The sequence below is a fragment of the Oreochromis aureus genome, linkage group 9 (genome assembly GCF_013358895.1).
Source record: "Oreochromis aureus strain Israel breed Guangdong linkage group 9, ZZ_aureus, whole genome shotgun sequence".
Lineage (NCBI taxonomy): Eukaryota > Metazoa > Chordata > Actinopteri > Cichliformes > Cichlidae > Oreochromis > Oreochromis aureus.
Genome location: NC_052950.1, coordinates 36,693,542 through 36,709,401, shown reverse-complemented (window position 1 = coordinate 36,709,401; position 15,860 = coordinate 36,693,542). Strand labels below are relative to the sequence as shown.

The 15,860-nt window shown below is 39.3% G+C and overlaps 2 protein-coding genes across 2 annotated transcripts; both read right to left on the bottom strand.

Moving 5' to 3' along the window:
• Window positions 1-4,207: 4,207 nt before the first annotated feature.
• On the bottom strand, window positions 4,208-7,795 carry LOC120442016 (zinc finger protein 239-like). Its single transcript, XM_039617720.1, has 4 exons — window positions 7,666-7,795; window positions 6,788-6,886; window positions 5,397-6,152; window positions 4,208-5,272 (listed from the first exon to the last, which is right to left on the bottom strand). The coding sequence occupies exons 2-4, from the start codon at window positions 6,803-6,805 to the stop codon at window positions 4,853-4,855; spliced, it is 1,194 nt and encodes a 397-aa protein (XP_039473654.1). The 5' UTR covers window positions 6,806-6,886; window positions 7,666-7,795; the 3' UTR covers window positions 4,208-4,852.
• Window positions 7,796-9,276: 1,481 nt separating this feature from the next.
• Window positions 9,277-14,746, bottom strand: LOC116317735 (zinc finger protein 271-like). Its single transcript, XM_031736592.2, has 3 exons — window positions 14,611-14,746; window positions 13,497-14,171; window positions 9,277-11,076 (listed from the first exon to the last, which is right to left on the bottom strand). The coding sequence occupies exons 1-3, from the start codon at window positions 14,626-14,628 to the stop codon at window positions 10,672-10,674; spliced, it is 1,098 nt and encodes a 365-aa protein (XP_031592452.2). The 5' UTR covers window positions 14,629-14,746; the 3' UTR covers window positions 9,277-10,671.
• Window positions 14,747-15,860: the final 1,114 nt, after the last annotated feature.

Below are 15,860 nucleotides of genomic sequence, written 5' to 3'. Positions count from 1 at the left end.
CTGTTTAATAACTGGAATAAGTGTTTCAATCAAATGCCACTACTCAAAGCATAATAAAAAGGATATAAAAGAATAAACATGATATAAAAATGATATGTTTCCCACACTGTTAAAACAGAAGGCAATACTGCGTACACACACACACACACACACACACACACACACACCTATGCAGATGCCCAAAGCTTAACAAAATGACCGCTATAACAATTTAACTTTTGTACAACCAGATTTTCATATACTTACATTTGAAAGTGTTTTCCTCTCCTGCTTCGACCACCATCGTTATTAGAAACAAATCTCCTCTATGACCCGCAATGAATCCTGGGATATAGTAGGACACGAAGGATACATTGGACCCATCCTTAAAATTTGGGGAAAAGTAGGACGCATTTGTCGCCACATTTTGAGTACTCTTTGAATTGGGACAGCCTTTGTCGCGTTGCTGTAACGTCAATGCCTCCAAATATGGCATTGAAGCATCCTTCCCCTGAATTCGGACACAGCTTTTGTGTTGTTCTGAGGAGATTTACAAAACAATCTGTAACTCCCACAACAATGATAGTGACATTTTCTGAAAGAGAGCAAAAATACCTACGTTTTGATGTATAATTTCTGGGGGTTGAGTGAAAATGGAGCGAGTAGCAAGAAGTTGTTCGGACATGAAGAGAAAATTCAGAAAAGACAAGTGCTCACTCAAAGCCAACTGCATAGCAACCATAACAACGCATGTATTTTCTGAAAAAAATAAAATAAAAAAATAATCACAATTCAGTAACTGAAAACTTAAAGCGGGATAAGATTAAAAGGGTAACAGATATGAAAAAGCCGATTCATACATGTATAGCCCAATAATTTAAGAACATTTTAAAGTTTGAATGGTTGCTCTACGTGAAAGTTTGAGGAAGCAAAAACAAGAAAAACAAACAAGTTTTAGCAGAATTTTGAAAGTTTCCCCATTCATTTCAAATGGGACAAAAAAGCAGATAACTCGTAAGCTGGAGAGGAAATGGCGTGTCACAAATTTAGAGGATCATTATTTAGCCTGGAGAAATAGTTTGCTGCTTTATAAGAAAGCCCTCCATAAAAGCCAGAACATCTTACTATTCGTCACTGATTGAAGAAAATAAGAACAACCCCAGGTTTCTCTTCAGCACTGTAGCCAGGCTGACAAACAGTCAGAGCTCTACTGAGCCAACCATCCCTTTAATGTTAACTAGTAATGACTTTATGAACTTCTTCACAAATAAAATTTTTATCATTAGAGAAAAAATTACCAATAATCATCCCACAGATGTAATATTATCTACAGCTACTTTTAGTACCATCGATGTTAAGTTAGACTCTTTTTCTCCAATTGATCTTTCTGAGTTAACTTCAATAATTACTTCCTCCAAACCATCAATGTGTCTTTTAGACCCCATTCCTACAAAACTGCTCAAAGAAGTCCTGCCGTTAATTAATTCTTCAATCTTAAATATGATCAACCTATCTCTAATAATCGGCTATGTACCACAGGCCTTCAAGGTGGCTGTAGTTAAACCTTTACTTAAAAAGCATCTCTAGACCCAGCTGTCTTAGCTAATTATAGGCCAATCTCCAACCTTCCTTTCATATCAAACATCCTTGAAAGAGTAGTTGTCAAACAGCTAACAGATCATCTGCAGAGGAATGGCTTATTTGAAGAGTTTCAGTCAGGTTTCAGAGCTCATCACAGCACAGAAACAGCTTTAGTGAAGGTTACAAATGATCTTCTTATGGCCTCTGACAGTGGACTCATCTCTGTGCTTGTCCTGCTAGACCTCAGTGCTGCGTTCGATACTGTTGATCATAATATCCTATTAGAGCGATGAGAACATGCTGTAGGTATTACAGGTACTGCGCTGCAGTGGTTTGTATCATATCTATCTAATAGACTCCAATTTGTTCATGTAAATGGAGAGTCCTCTTCACACACTAAGGTCAATTATGGTGTTCCACAGGGTTCAGTGCTAGGACCAATTCTGTTTACATTATACATGCTTCCCTTAGGCAGCATCATTAGAAGACATAGTGTACATTTTCACTGCTATGCAGATGACACGCAGCTCTAGCTATCCATGAAGCCAGGTAACACACCAATTAGTTAAACTGCAGGAATGTCTTAAAGACATAAAGACCTGGATGGCTGCTAACTTTCTGCTTCTTAATTCAGATCAAACTGAGGTTATTGTACTCGGCCCTGAAAATCTTAGAAATATGGTATCTAACCAGATTCTTACTCTGGATGGCATTACCTTGGCCTCCAGTAATGCTGTGAGGAACCTTGGAGTCATTTTTGACCAGGACATGTCCTTCAACGCACATATTAAACAAATATGTAAGACTGCTTTCTTCCATTTGCGCAACATCTCTAAAATTAGAAATATCCTGTCTCAGAGTGATGCTGAAAAACTAGTTCATGCATTTATTACTTCCAGGCTGGACTACTGTAATTCTTTATTATCAGGATGTCCTAAAAACTCCCTGAAAAGCCTTCAGTTAATCCAAAATGCTGCAGCAAGAGTCCTGACAAGGACTAGAAAGAGAGCAGATTTCTCCTGTTTTGGCTTCCCTTCATTGGCTTCCTGATAAATCCAGAATTGAATTCAAAATCCTGCTCCTCACATACAAGGTCTTAAATAATCAGGCCCCATCTTATCTTAATGACCTTGTAGTGCCATATCACCCTATTAGAGCACTTCGCTCTCACACTGCAGGCCTACTTGTTGTTCCTAGAGTATTTAAAAGTAGAATGGGAGGCAGAGCCTTCAGTTTTCAGGCCCTCTTCTGTGGAACCAGCTTCCAGTTTGGATTCGGAGACAGACACTATCTCTACTTTCAAGATTAGGCTTCAAACTTTCCTTTTTGCTAAAGCATATAGTTAGGGCTGGACCAGGTGACCCTGAATCCTCCCTTAGTTATGCTGCAATAGACGTGAGCTGCCGGGATTCCCATGATGCATTGAGTTTTTCCTTCCAGTCACCTTTCTCACTCACTATGTGTTAATAGACCTCTCTGCATCGAATCATATCTGTTATTAATCTCTGTCTCTCTTCCACAGCATGTCTTTATCCTGTTTTCCTTCTTTCACCCCAACCGGTCGCAGCAGATGGCCCCGCCCCTCCCTGAGCCTGGTTCTGTCGGAGGTTTCTTCCTGTTAAAAGGGAGTTTTTCCTTCCCACTGTCACCAAAGTGCTTGCTCATAGGGGGTCATATGATTGTTGGGTTTCTCTGTATTTATTATTGTGCTATCTACTGTACAATATAAAGCGCCTTGAGGCGACTTTTGTTGTGATTTGGTGCTATATAAATAAAATTGAATTGAATTGGGGGGGGGGGGGGAGAGAAAGTACCAAAAGTCATAGCCAGCATTAGCAGAAATAGCAAAATAGTTTAAAATTTGAACGGTGAAAACTGCAAAAAAATATATATAAATGTGGAAGTAGTTCCACGGCGAAAAAGCACGGAGCAACTAGAATAAAGTATACAGAATAAAGAGAAACAGTAACTCAATAGTGTGGATGCTTACAGCCAGTGTCCGATGGCCTCGCCTCTGTCAGTGCGCCCCAGGGCAGCTGTGGCTACAATGTAGCTTGCCATCACCAGTGTGTGAATGGGTGGATGAATGAATATAGTGTAAAGTGCTTTGGTGTCCTTAGGGAGTAAGTAAAGCACTATACACAGGGCTGCACATAAGTGGTCTGCAGGTGCGCATTCGCTGTCAGAATAAAAGACACGCACCAGATAAGAAGTTGGAACACGCGTTTGAGTACATAAGATGTTCTGGAGGAGGACGGACATTTGTTCAGAACTCTTAAAGATGTAGAAGCAAGCTCTGTGCAAGAAATTCTGAAAATACGCTCTTCTTTTGAGGTGGAGGAACACCAAAAAAAAAAAAAAAAAAAAAAAAAAAAAAAAAAAAATCTCCAATAAAAGTCCATCTGTGTCAGTGAAAACAGTTGGATTCAGACGGTTAAATGTTACTATTTGTCATGTCAGTCTTTACTCAGACAGTGGAAGTGAAATCATGGCTCAAATATTTGTTATGAAACCAATTATTTATTTTTACACCAATTTAGTGTTACCTTAGTCATATTTGATGAACATCCGCAGGACATACAAAAAAAAAAAAAAAAAACTTTTTTTTTTTTTTTTATACACCCAGCATCCTGGACAAGTCCCAATGGAAGCGTTTGTGAGAAGACAATCATGTAATGGCAAAGCTGCAAAAGTAACAGGCTAACAGTAAACCGCTAATATTAAACATCTACAATACTACATAAATTTTGTGATGAAAAACGCAAATTCCCCCCCCCAATCAAAGAACTGATTAACTCTCCACCCTTTCTAAATGTGTTTAAGTGTAATATGTCCCATTATTTGTATTTTTCCCCTTCTGAAGCTCGTTGGCAAAATTGTCTCCCCAGAAACACATTGATTGTCTTTTGTGATTGTTTTCTACCGTTGTATCAGCAGTTCTCCCCATTCGCTAACATTTTCTTATGTTGCATTTGACTTTTCAGGATCAGTTTTGTGAAAAGTAGTAGGGATTACCACAGCAGGTTGAATAAGCATTTAAAAGTTCTATACAAGATAAAAATAAAATTAGTAGGAAATTTTTATGCATTTAAAAAAAAAAAAAAAAAAAAATTCTTAAAAAACAAACAAACTTGGGAACCTTCTCTTTGTGGAGAAAAATAGTATAAGCACCACACAGCCACACTTACCAATACTCAACTTTAATGGTAAGCAGGACAGTGTGTGGAGATTATACCACATTTAATTCCTCAAAGATAAAACAAAATATTTACATTTTAATATACTTTTAAGATCAAACTCCTGTCACACTAGTCACAGGTGTAGTTTTATGCGTTCCTTCATGAAGGTTACGAGTACTTGAATGTGAGAAGCTTTCCTCACAGTGTCTACACTTATATGGTTTCTCTCCCATGTGGATTTGTTTATGCATTTTAAGGTTACCTGCAGTGGTGAAGGATGACCCACACTGGTCACAGATGTACTTTTTAATGTCACTGTGAATAAGTTCATGATGTCGTAATTTACTTGGAGTGGGGAAGCCTCTCCCACATTCTTTGCAGTAGTTCATTTTGTGTCCAGTGTGTCTACGTTGATGTAATTTTAGGGTCCTTTCCTGGCTGAAAAGTTTTCTACAAATGTCACAACGAAATGCTTTCCCACCACCACAACGATAGCAGTGTTCAAAACTGGATCCTTCTGGGTTGTTCTGCTTCTAAACAAAGACAAATACATTTAACTTCAGTTACATGTTTAAATAAACTTTAAAATAAATTTCATTTCTATGACGTAGAGGAACAGAAACAAGTGTTGATACCCCAGAAAGAAAAAATACATACCTCACAGTAACTGCACTTGTAGAGTTTTTTCCTGGTGTGGATCTGATGGTGCCTTTTAAGGGACCATGAAAATTTAAAAGTCTTCTCACACAGTTCACATTTATACGGTCTCTCCTCAGTGTGGGTAAACATGTGGCGTTGTAAGCGTACTTGTTCTGTAAACTGCTTGCCACACTGATCACAGCTGTAAACATCGTGTCCCGTGTGAATGCGTTTGTGTCTATTTCTGTTCCCTATATGGTTGAAAGATTTTCCACAAATGTCACAGCTGTATGCCTTAATTCCAGAGTGGGTAACTCCATGCCTCCGTAAGCTACCACTTTGAGTAAAATCTTTACCACACTGATCACATCTGTATGGTTTAACTCCACTGTGGATGAGCTTGTGGCTTTCCAGGCCTTCTTTCTGGGTAAAACGCTTCCCACAATGATCACAGCGGTATGCTGTGATATCACTGTGAGAGACTTTATGCTTTTTTAGGGCACTTCGCTGAGTAAAGGACTTCCCACACAAGTCACATCTAAACTGTTTATATCCCCTGTGGATTCGTTCGTGTCTTTGTAAGTTACCAAGGCAAGTAAAACATTTTCCACACAAGTCACAGATGAACAGAATCTCTCCAGTGTGGATGTCTGTGTGTTTTCTTAGGGACTCCTTTCGAGTAAAAGCCTTCCCACACTCATTGCAGCTGTATTTTCTTCCCCCGTGGGGCTTGTCAGCCTCCTGAGAGGGCTGACATCTTTGCCCATTTTGGTCCTGCAGTAACAGAAATACCAACAGAGGCATTGAGTTAAATACAGTCATGGAACAAACTGAACAGTCAAACTCCCTCCAGTTTTCTGTACAATTTTAAACCAGAGGCCTATTTCAACCATCTACTGGTGGTAGTACATTATATACAAATGGTCAGAAAACCCAAATGAAATAAATCTGATAGTTCCATAGACTAGTCTAGTTTACTACCAAATTAAGTATTTAAATATTCTCATGTCATCGCTATTCCTAGTGCTTGTACACACAAATATTCAGTCTTGTTCTTGTCTTTGATTTGACTGCTTAGATTAGACAAATTTAGCTGAAAGCCAACAAGGATACCCAATGGATTTACTTTCCCAAGTGGATCATCACGGCCTTGCCGTTTTGGTCCATTTGATCGACCTTTGTTGTTATTTTTCATTTTATTTTCAGTTGTTACAGCCTAAAATAATATTACATGATATACTATTGGGGGCTTAATATAAACCTCGCCTGTGTTTTGGTGCCCGTTAAAATGTGAACTTTGTGTCATCTTTGTGTCAACTTTTGAGCAAACTGTGACCATCATCAAGCAAACCAACCGAAGACGATGAAGAGCACACAGCTTCAATAGTAGTGCAACATATTTTCCTTACCTTTTCTGTTGAAGTCATCGTTTCCTCTGTGGTGGCTAAACTGAGCCTAAATGACTCAAAAATGTTGCTCTGCTGCTTCGTCAGGCTCTTCTCCACTTGCTAACCAGCAGGGACACAAACAGATCTTTATTACATGCCAAGTCTCTGTGAGTCTATGTTCATCAGGCAACACAAGGTACAACAGCTAGCTTTGATCTGTAGTTTAACCTGTTTGAAGTGAGGAAGGAGAGCCAGGAAACTAAATTAATAGTATCAGCATTAACATTAAGACACAGAAGAATCTGGTAGGTTATAATTGTTCTTCCATTAACTTTATCTTTTAGATACGCATTTGACAGTTTGAGTTTATTTGTTTGGCTACAGCTTTTGGTGTTTCAGTATCAAAGCATAAAAAAAAAAAAACCCCCAGAAAGATTTCAAACACATGCTTATTCTACAGAACAAACTTTAGACCCACCTACTATCCAATCACAGGTCTCAGTGATCTTCTAGGGATTTTGACCATCATTCAGAGAATTTATTGGTCTGTAGGCAGTGTTTCATGCTTATTGGCCCCCCAAACTTGAACTTAAATTGCTTTGACCCAGCTAGTGACAGTATGCCAGTGTAACCCAGTAACAGGTGAACCACTCTTATGACACAGAAAACTTGGGTTTTTTAAAAACCTAACAACAATCAAAATCTTGCCTTTTAATGCAGACTTCTGGAGAAGGCATGTATTCCTGTTGTACGCTGTGTTTTTAAGGACTAGTCATGATGATGACCACATGTTTCTCCATAACAGAGTGAACTCTTTGTAGCTAAGACCCAAATAGATTCTGGCACAATCAGAAGTTCTTACACTGTCAGGGCTCAGCACAGAATAAACACAAACTAACCTTTATTTGGGATATCCACTCAAGTCCAAAATGCAAGGAAAACAAAGTGCAACAGAATCTCAGGAAGCATAAACTAACATGTTAACTAAAAAGATATGAGACAGGGCTACAAATACTCTATCACACACTGAGGGCTAATTGGGAACTGGACACAGCTGAACATAATTAAGGAAAATGACAGACAGGAAGTAAAGCTTGAGTCAGGATTCAAAGTTCAAAATATTACAAACTAAAACTGGAGCTAAATGAGGACTGACCACAAGAGAACTTGACACATCAGAATGGAACTCTAACAGAAACAGAGAGCCCAGAACACTGGTGAATATAGAAAATATCAAATGCTAATAATAGAAATAAACTGGGAATGAAACAGTGAGGATTAAACAGAGAAGTAATAATAAGAGTTTAAAGTCCAAAAGCTCAAGATCCTGGGCCCAAGTCCTAGTGCCTGGACTACCTCTGAAAGAATAAACCTATAACCTTCTTATGATGAGTTCACATTAATCCTACTCAATTAGACCAAAATTATTTAACCCTGTGATGGACTCGGGGTGGGCAGAGACCGTGTAGGTGACCCTGAACTGGAACTGAACTGAAAGTTAAAACTGAGGTATGCAATGATTATTGTCAAAAGAGGCACATTTGTGGATTTTCTGAGTAAATAAATCACATACAAGAACATCACACATGACATTAAAAATATAAACTTTCCACTCAACACAATTTAAGATAAAAAAAAATGTGATTTAGCTACTGGAAAAAAGGATGCTTTCATGGGTTTAAAAATAAAAATATATATATGTTAAACGATTATTTTGTGACCCAGAAAGATTAATAAGAGTAATATTAAAACTTAGTAGTGGCCGCCGTTGTTGGAAACTGGAATTGGCTGGGCTGCGCTATGAATTCTGGGATATGATGGGCCACAAAGGGCACAACGACCCATCCTTCAAATCTGGGGAAATAAACAGGACACATTTGTCGGGCGGATTCGTAGGCTGGACACAGCTTATGTACCTTGATAGTATCAAATGTATCAAATGTTTAAAAATGTTTGTTTGCATGTTCCTATGTACAGGCCCTGGAACAGCACCTTCTTAATGCTACAGCGCTTATCTGATGAGAGGCAGACAGCTCGAGGACCTCGGGCATTCAATTCAATTCAATTCAATTTTATTTATATAGCGCCAAATCACAACAAAAGTCGCGCAAGGCGCTTCATAGGTACAGAGAAAAACCCAACAATCATATGACCCCATATGAGCAAGCACTTTGGTGACAGTGGGAAGGAAAAACTCCCTTTTAACAGGAAGAAACCTCCGGCAGAACCAGGCTCAGGGAGGGGCGGGGCCATCTGCTGCGACCGGTTGGGGTGAGAGAAGGAAAACAGGATAAAGACATGCTGTGGAAGAGAGACAGAGATTAATAACAGATATGATTCGATGCAGAGAGGTCTATTAACACATACAGCATCACTCAGAACAGAAGTTAATCTTCTCTGTTCCAAGGACCATGAAAAATAGCATCTTATTTAGCATTGCTCAACCCATTTTACATGGTAACAGTGGAAATGTTCCAGCACAAGAGAGTCACAGAGACATAGATAGACAGATAGATCTTTATTAAGATGGCCATAATGGGCAATACCACCAACATGACAGCAGAACTGATGGGAGAGAACATGTCCAAGCAATTACTTACATTTGTTTGTGGTAGCAAAGCAACATCAAGCCTCATCAGTGCCATGCAGAAACTGTCAGCAAAAAATGAAGCCATTCTAAAAAGAGGAAAAAATAAATCCCAGTACATCCTTCCTTCAGCTACAGTACGTACATTTACAGAATCAACTGACCAGTAAATCCATCTTTACACAAGTATGTTTGTATCTTTTGCACAACCCCCAGTTATGCTCAGTACATGATTATTTAGACATTTTTTTTCACTGTTTCCCATTTCGCCACTAGATACTCTGAAACAAAGCATTGAATTAATGAACCCATTTTCAGTTCAGTTGATGAAGTGGTTCTTTGCTTCATTTGCACATCACTATCTTATACCACTGTGTTGCCTATATTGGTGGCACTGGGAATTCAACAGACAGTAAAAGAAAAAGACACAAACGAGTTAGTAACACAATCATCTTTATCACCTCTTTGCTAGACTGAAGTCTAACTGCGGTATAGAGCATCTTATGAAATCCTTCTGAAGCTTTGTGTTTAAATGAATGTCAAAGAGCCTAGTCACATTCAGCTTCTTAAAAATTGCTATTAATGCCTTGTTCCTTTCTTGAACATAGACCTGACATTCTAATAGTACATGCTGAACAGGTTCCAGTTCACTGCAGTGCAAATAATAGTGCCGAAGGATTTTGATCTCCATTGCCGTTTACCTTATACACCTCAGATTTCTAGTAGAAAGGAGAAACGTGCCACCTGTAAAAGTTTATCTAATGACACTGCAGTGATTGGGTGTATTAAGAGTGAGAATATATCTATTTGTCTATTTATCAATTGATAAGCCATGATGGTTACTGGTTATTAAACACTAAAAGCATCCATGGAAGTACTGAGACTAAAAGCTACTGTTTGTAGGGGGATAAATGTTAAAATTCCTTAAAACACACACACACAAACTAATGTAAATATTTATACTTGTGCCTTCCTAGTTATAACATTCAGGTTTATTCACTGCAGGTCCAGATATCAGAGCTACCTCCTCAGATCCAAGTGTGTCATCAGCTGACACTTTTTTAGAGCAGATTCCATCTGAACTCTGTGGAGCCTGATCTCAAGGTTTTTAAGTCTGACCCTGAAACCAGAAGAGGATCTTTCTGTCTCTTCAGATTCATTGTGATCCAGTGATTTCAGTCCTGCGTGATCACGCTGATGTTTGCACAGAGCAGATAATGAAGTGAACGTTTTTGCACATTGGTAACAGTGAAACAGTTTGTTTACAGCGTGGGATTGTTTGTGTTCGGAGTATGTAGTGAGATTCCTGAAGCTCTTGTCACAGCTGAAGTTCTCTTCCGTGTGTACCTTCATGAAGGTTACGACTACTTGATTGTGTGAAACATTTCTCACAGTGTCTGCACTTGTATGGTTTCTCTCCTGTGTGGACTCGTTTATGTCTTTTAAGATCATCTGCAGTAATAAATGATGACCCACACTGGTCACAGACGTGCTTTTTGACCCCACTGTGAATGAGTTCATGGCGCTTTAATTCACTTGGAGTGGGGAAGCCTCTCCCACATTTTTTGCAGTAGCTCATTTTGTCTCCAGTGTGTCTACGTTGATGTATTGTAAGGTTCCATTGATGATTGAAAGTTTTTCCACAAAGGTCACAACAAAAGTCTTTCCCACCACCACAGTGATGACAGGGTTGAGAACTGGATCCATCTGTGTCGCTCTGCTTCTAAACAAAGACACAAAGACAGTGTAAGTCAGGGAATTCCTTCAACATTTTTACCCTGAACGTCGCCTCAGATAAAGAGCATCTCTGCCAACATCCAATGACATTTTACTGTTTACATTATAACACTCAGCTCACTGGGCTACAATAAATGTCTTTGATGTAGACGAACAGCAACAAGCACTGGTACCCTGGCTGCAGACAGACTCTCACCATACTTTGAGGACATGTAAATAAAACTTACAGACCATTAAAAATAATTTGATTCTGAGGGGGTCAGGTGGGATGCACTGATTGGTTTTAGTTAGATGACCCTCCTGTTGTTCAGTCAGTGAATACAAGTAAAATGGACTGGTTCTTACAGAGCACTTTTCTACTCTGCCTGAGCACTCAAAGCACCTTATACAACATACCTCATTCACACTGTTAGATCCCAGTTACCCCTGTACAGGTGGTCTGGACAGCTCTCCATCCTTTGGGTCAGAGTCGCTTAATCCTTATGGGTATTATCCTGTTAGATGAAGTTGAGACTAGTTTAAGCCGGCGGCGAGGAGATTCGCTCAGCCTCTAACTGCCTTCGTCTAAGTGCCCGCCCTGCACTTCCTCTGACTCTATGCTCTCATTTGCAACCTTAATGAAACATATTTGTAAGCCACACTTATTAACGGCAGCTCCCCTATAATGATCTATACCACTTGTTATTGTGCTGAGTAAAATTTTGTGACCTGGACAGTAGGTCCCAAGGACGTATTATAATGAAGTACTACAATAACCTAAATCTGATGTTATGGGTTAACACACATAAAGTCTTACCATTTACTGTTTTAAGGAGGTAATACAATGAATGTCCACAATTCTGACTTTGAATTAAGATAAATACTTTTTATTAAAGCAAGATTTCAGCAGGCGTTAGCAAACAGCTTAATTGCAATTTAATCAATCAAATCCAAATAATCAATTTATCACACTATAAACTCTAACTATTCTGTTGCTGAGTGACTACAACTGTTGTTGAGGTGTGTCTTCTTTTAGGAGGGAAGGAGGATCATCGTGCGCACTGATAGAATCCAGTTTCCAGTACAAGGCTCCCCGACTTCACCTTCTTGACTCTGATCCTAACTCAGCATACGATGAGTAGGCAGTTCAAAATTCATAATCCAATCAGTCGATCCACAGTGAAGGGCTATGACTTCTCCTCTGTCGTCCCTCTCTCTAAGTCTTTTCACCGCAGATCTTCAGTCTTCTCGCATCCTACTTACCGGCTCGGGACTAGAAGAAAAAGCCCCTCTCTGCTTTTGCCTCCCATCTTTATACACCTCTACGGACACCATATAATACAAATAGTTTTTCTATACTTAAGGAATTTCTAGGGCAGTGGTTCTTAACCTGGGTCTGATCGAACCCTATGGGTTCAGTGAGTCGGTCTCAGGGTTTCGGCAAAGCCTCCGCCGTGACATGCACGGCTCATTTTGTGCACCAGTAAAAAACACATCTATCTCTTGAATTTGAAAAAAAATTGTATTTTATTTTTCACTAAAGAGGGGTTCAGTGAATGTGCATATGGAACTGGTGGGGTTCGGTACCTCCAACAAGGTTAAGAACCACAGTTCAAGGGTGACTGTAGCTCAGAAGGCAGAGCAGGTCATCTACTTCAGCGGTCCCCAGCCATTTTTGTGCCACGGACTGTTTTATGTCTGTGTATATTTTCACGAATCGGCCTTCAAGGTGTGGAGGATAAATACAACTAAATAAAACCAGTACCCACAAAAAGAAGATTTATTCATAACACACAGGAAAAGACCCAGGGAAACCGAGTTAACGATAAAAATGATTAGTGGCGACTGCTGATCTACTTAATCCACTCTGCATGTCACAAGATACTAACCCCAAGCTGTTCTCCGATGGATCCAATGGAGTGTGAATGTTAGAAGAGGGAGAAATTTTCCCTTACTTTGTATAATATCAGGAATGTTTGTGTGAGATTTGTGTGAGATTTGACTGAATATTCTGTAAATGAAGTATTTTTATATCCCATTGAGATTTTAATTTAAGGTTAATTAACATAACGCTTCAAAAGAATTGCAACTGTAAATCCTCAAATATGGCTACAAGGTAACAGTAATCGTTGTTTTTAATTAGATGACTTATTATGTTCTTTACTGACACTGTCAAAATTCCAGCAGCCATGGCAAATGTAATATGGGCCTAAATATGGTACAACGTGGATATTGTGAATACAGAAAAGTAATAATTAACTTTTTTCATGATCATGGATGAAAAGAATGATTGAAATCTGATCAATCACCCAGCACTGCTGTTATAGCTAGCAGAATTACTAACTTGCTAACAAGTTACTTACTTACTGAGCAGAGTTGATCCAAACAGTGACACTGAAATTAGAAGATAAAAATATACATACATACCTCACAGTAACTGCACTTGTAGAGTTTCTTTCTGGAGTGCATTTGGTGGTGTTTTCTCAGGTAACGTGGAGCTTTAAAAGCCTTATCACACAGGTCACATTTATAAAGTCTCTCATCAGTGTGGGTAAACATGTGGAATTGTAAGTGTGCATCTGTTGTAAACAGTTTCCCACACTGATCACAGAAGTAAACACCATTTGCAGTGTGAATGCGTTGGTGTCTATTTCTGTTCCCTAAAAGGCTAAAAGTTTTCCCACAAATGTCACAGCTGTACGCCTTAATTCCAGAGTGGGTAACTTCATGCTTTAGTAAGTTGCCACTGCAATTAAAAGTTTTACCACACTGATCACAGGTGTACGGTTTAACTCCACTGTGGACAAGCTGGTGTCTTTTTAAGTTTCCAGGTTGGGTAAAAGATTTTCCACACAAGTCACAGCTGTACGGTTTATCTCCACTATGGATGAGTTGGTGTCTTTTTAAGTTTACTGTCTTGGTAAAAGACGTTCCACACAAGTCACACCTGAATGGTCTCATCCCAGTGTGGATGAGTTGTTGAAGGTTCAGGTTAGACTTTCCAGTAAAATCTTCTCCACACTCATCATAACTGTATGTTTTCTCTCCCTTTCTTCTGTGAGGTTTGTCGGCCTCCTGAGAGCGCTGACTTCCATGTTGGTCCTGCAGTGACAGAGATACAAACAGAGGCAGTGAGTGAAATGCAGTCGTGGAACAAACTGAAACTGCCTCCATTTTGGAATCAAAGATGTCAAGAAACACATTGTAGGTGTGTTACCACCACCTTCTGGTGATAGTTTCACATTACAATGATGTGCTACAATGAGAGTTGGACTGAAAATGACATTATTAAAGAAATATTGATTACTTGAGAAAATCTTGTACTTCATAACAAATTCTGAGTCCAACTGATGATATTGTTGTTTCAATGTGTGCTGATAAAATATGATCTTTGTATTTTCTTGTAACTTCTGTGGTTTTTGTTTGTGAATGTAGATTCTGTATGTATGGAGGAGCCCAGGATGGAAAAGATAAAGCTGCTGTTAACAACCAGCTGTGTACACAGGTTCAGTAACAGTGTAACTGTGATTTTTGTGCTCACCTTTTGTGTTGAAGTCATTGTTTCCTCTGTAGTGGCTGAGCTGAGTCCAAATGGCTGAAATTGTTCCTCTGCTGCTCCACCAGACTCTTCTCCTCCTGTTACTCAGCTGGGACACAAAAATTGTAGATATGTATTTTATCCCTTATGTGATAAGGCATGGGATCAAAAGTGGGTCAATTACACTTCTTTAGGGAGAACCCCACCAGGATTTAAAAAGCTGGTACTCTCCACCATCCACAACTGGACAATAAAGTTTATTGTGACCCTGATACTGCAGCAGATTGCTCTGATCTGCTGAAAGTAGAAAGGTTGCCCATGTATGTCAATAAACATACATTATGCTGGTAAATAATTAAATGTGCTACTACTACGTCTACTTCCACATACTTGGGATTTTTTTTCATTCTAATGTGAAGTGTTTGTTGTGTACTAAGAAATGATGGCATAACATCACCTGATTTATGGGTATCTAGGCATCTAGGCAGAGTGGAATTAAGAATTACACCTACAGGCCACACTGACCTGTAGGTGTAAACATAGGTAGCTCTTCTGTGTTGTGCCATCTGCATTGCCAGAGGTTGTTTGGTTTCCTCAATGTATAAATCACGACATTCCTCCTGACACTTAGACTACATTTAGAAAAAACATGTCTGAACTGTTTCAATACTGCTGACATATGATGAGGGATCACTAAGAGTTTTTGTTTACCCAGCAGCTGTCCTTCTCTACTGCCTGCGGCTTACTTTAGGTGCCTTCTCAGCTTAGGCTTTCCCCAACACTGTGAATGGGTTGGATAACGGCAGGTATTATGTATCCTGAAACAAGATAACATTCTTTAGTAGGGCCAGGACTCTCCAGTCAATTTACACCTACAGGCCAGTGGGAACTCTTTCAATGATGAGACATCCTGGACAGGGAGGAACGCTAGTTTGAGCACAGAGTCAAGTAGGCCATTTACGCGAAAATGGAAAGACCATCTCTGAATCGAGGAGGGGGCCTAAGGGTACATCTTTCATGATCTTTCATGATCACCAAATTTCCCCTTGTGGGACAATTAAAGGATTATTTTATTCTATCTTACAATGTTGTGACTCCAGCCATTCCCCAACTCTCTGTGAATGGTACTCATGGCCATTGATCAGTGGTTTTTGGTCAGTGGTCATGAGAATTTGCATATTAATGATCAAGGAACTGACCTCCCAGCCCATTGTTCATTCAGTGGGTGAGTTTCAGTACTGTTTATGCAGTCA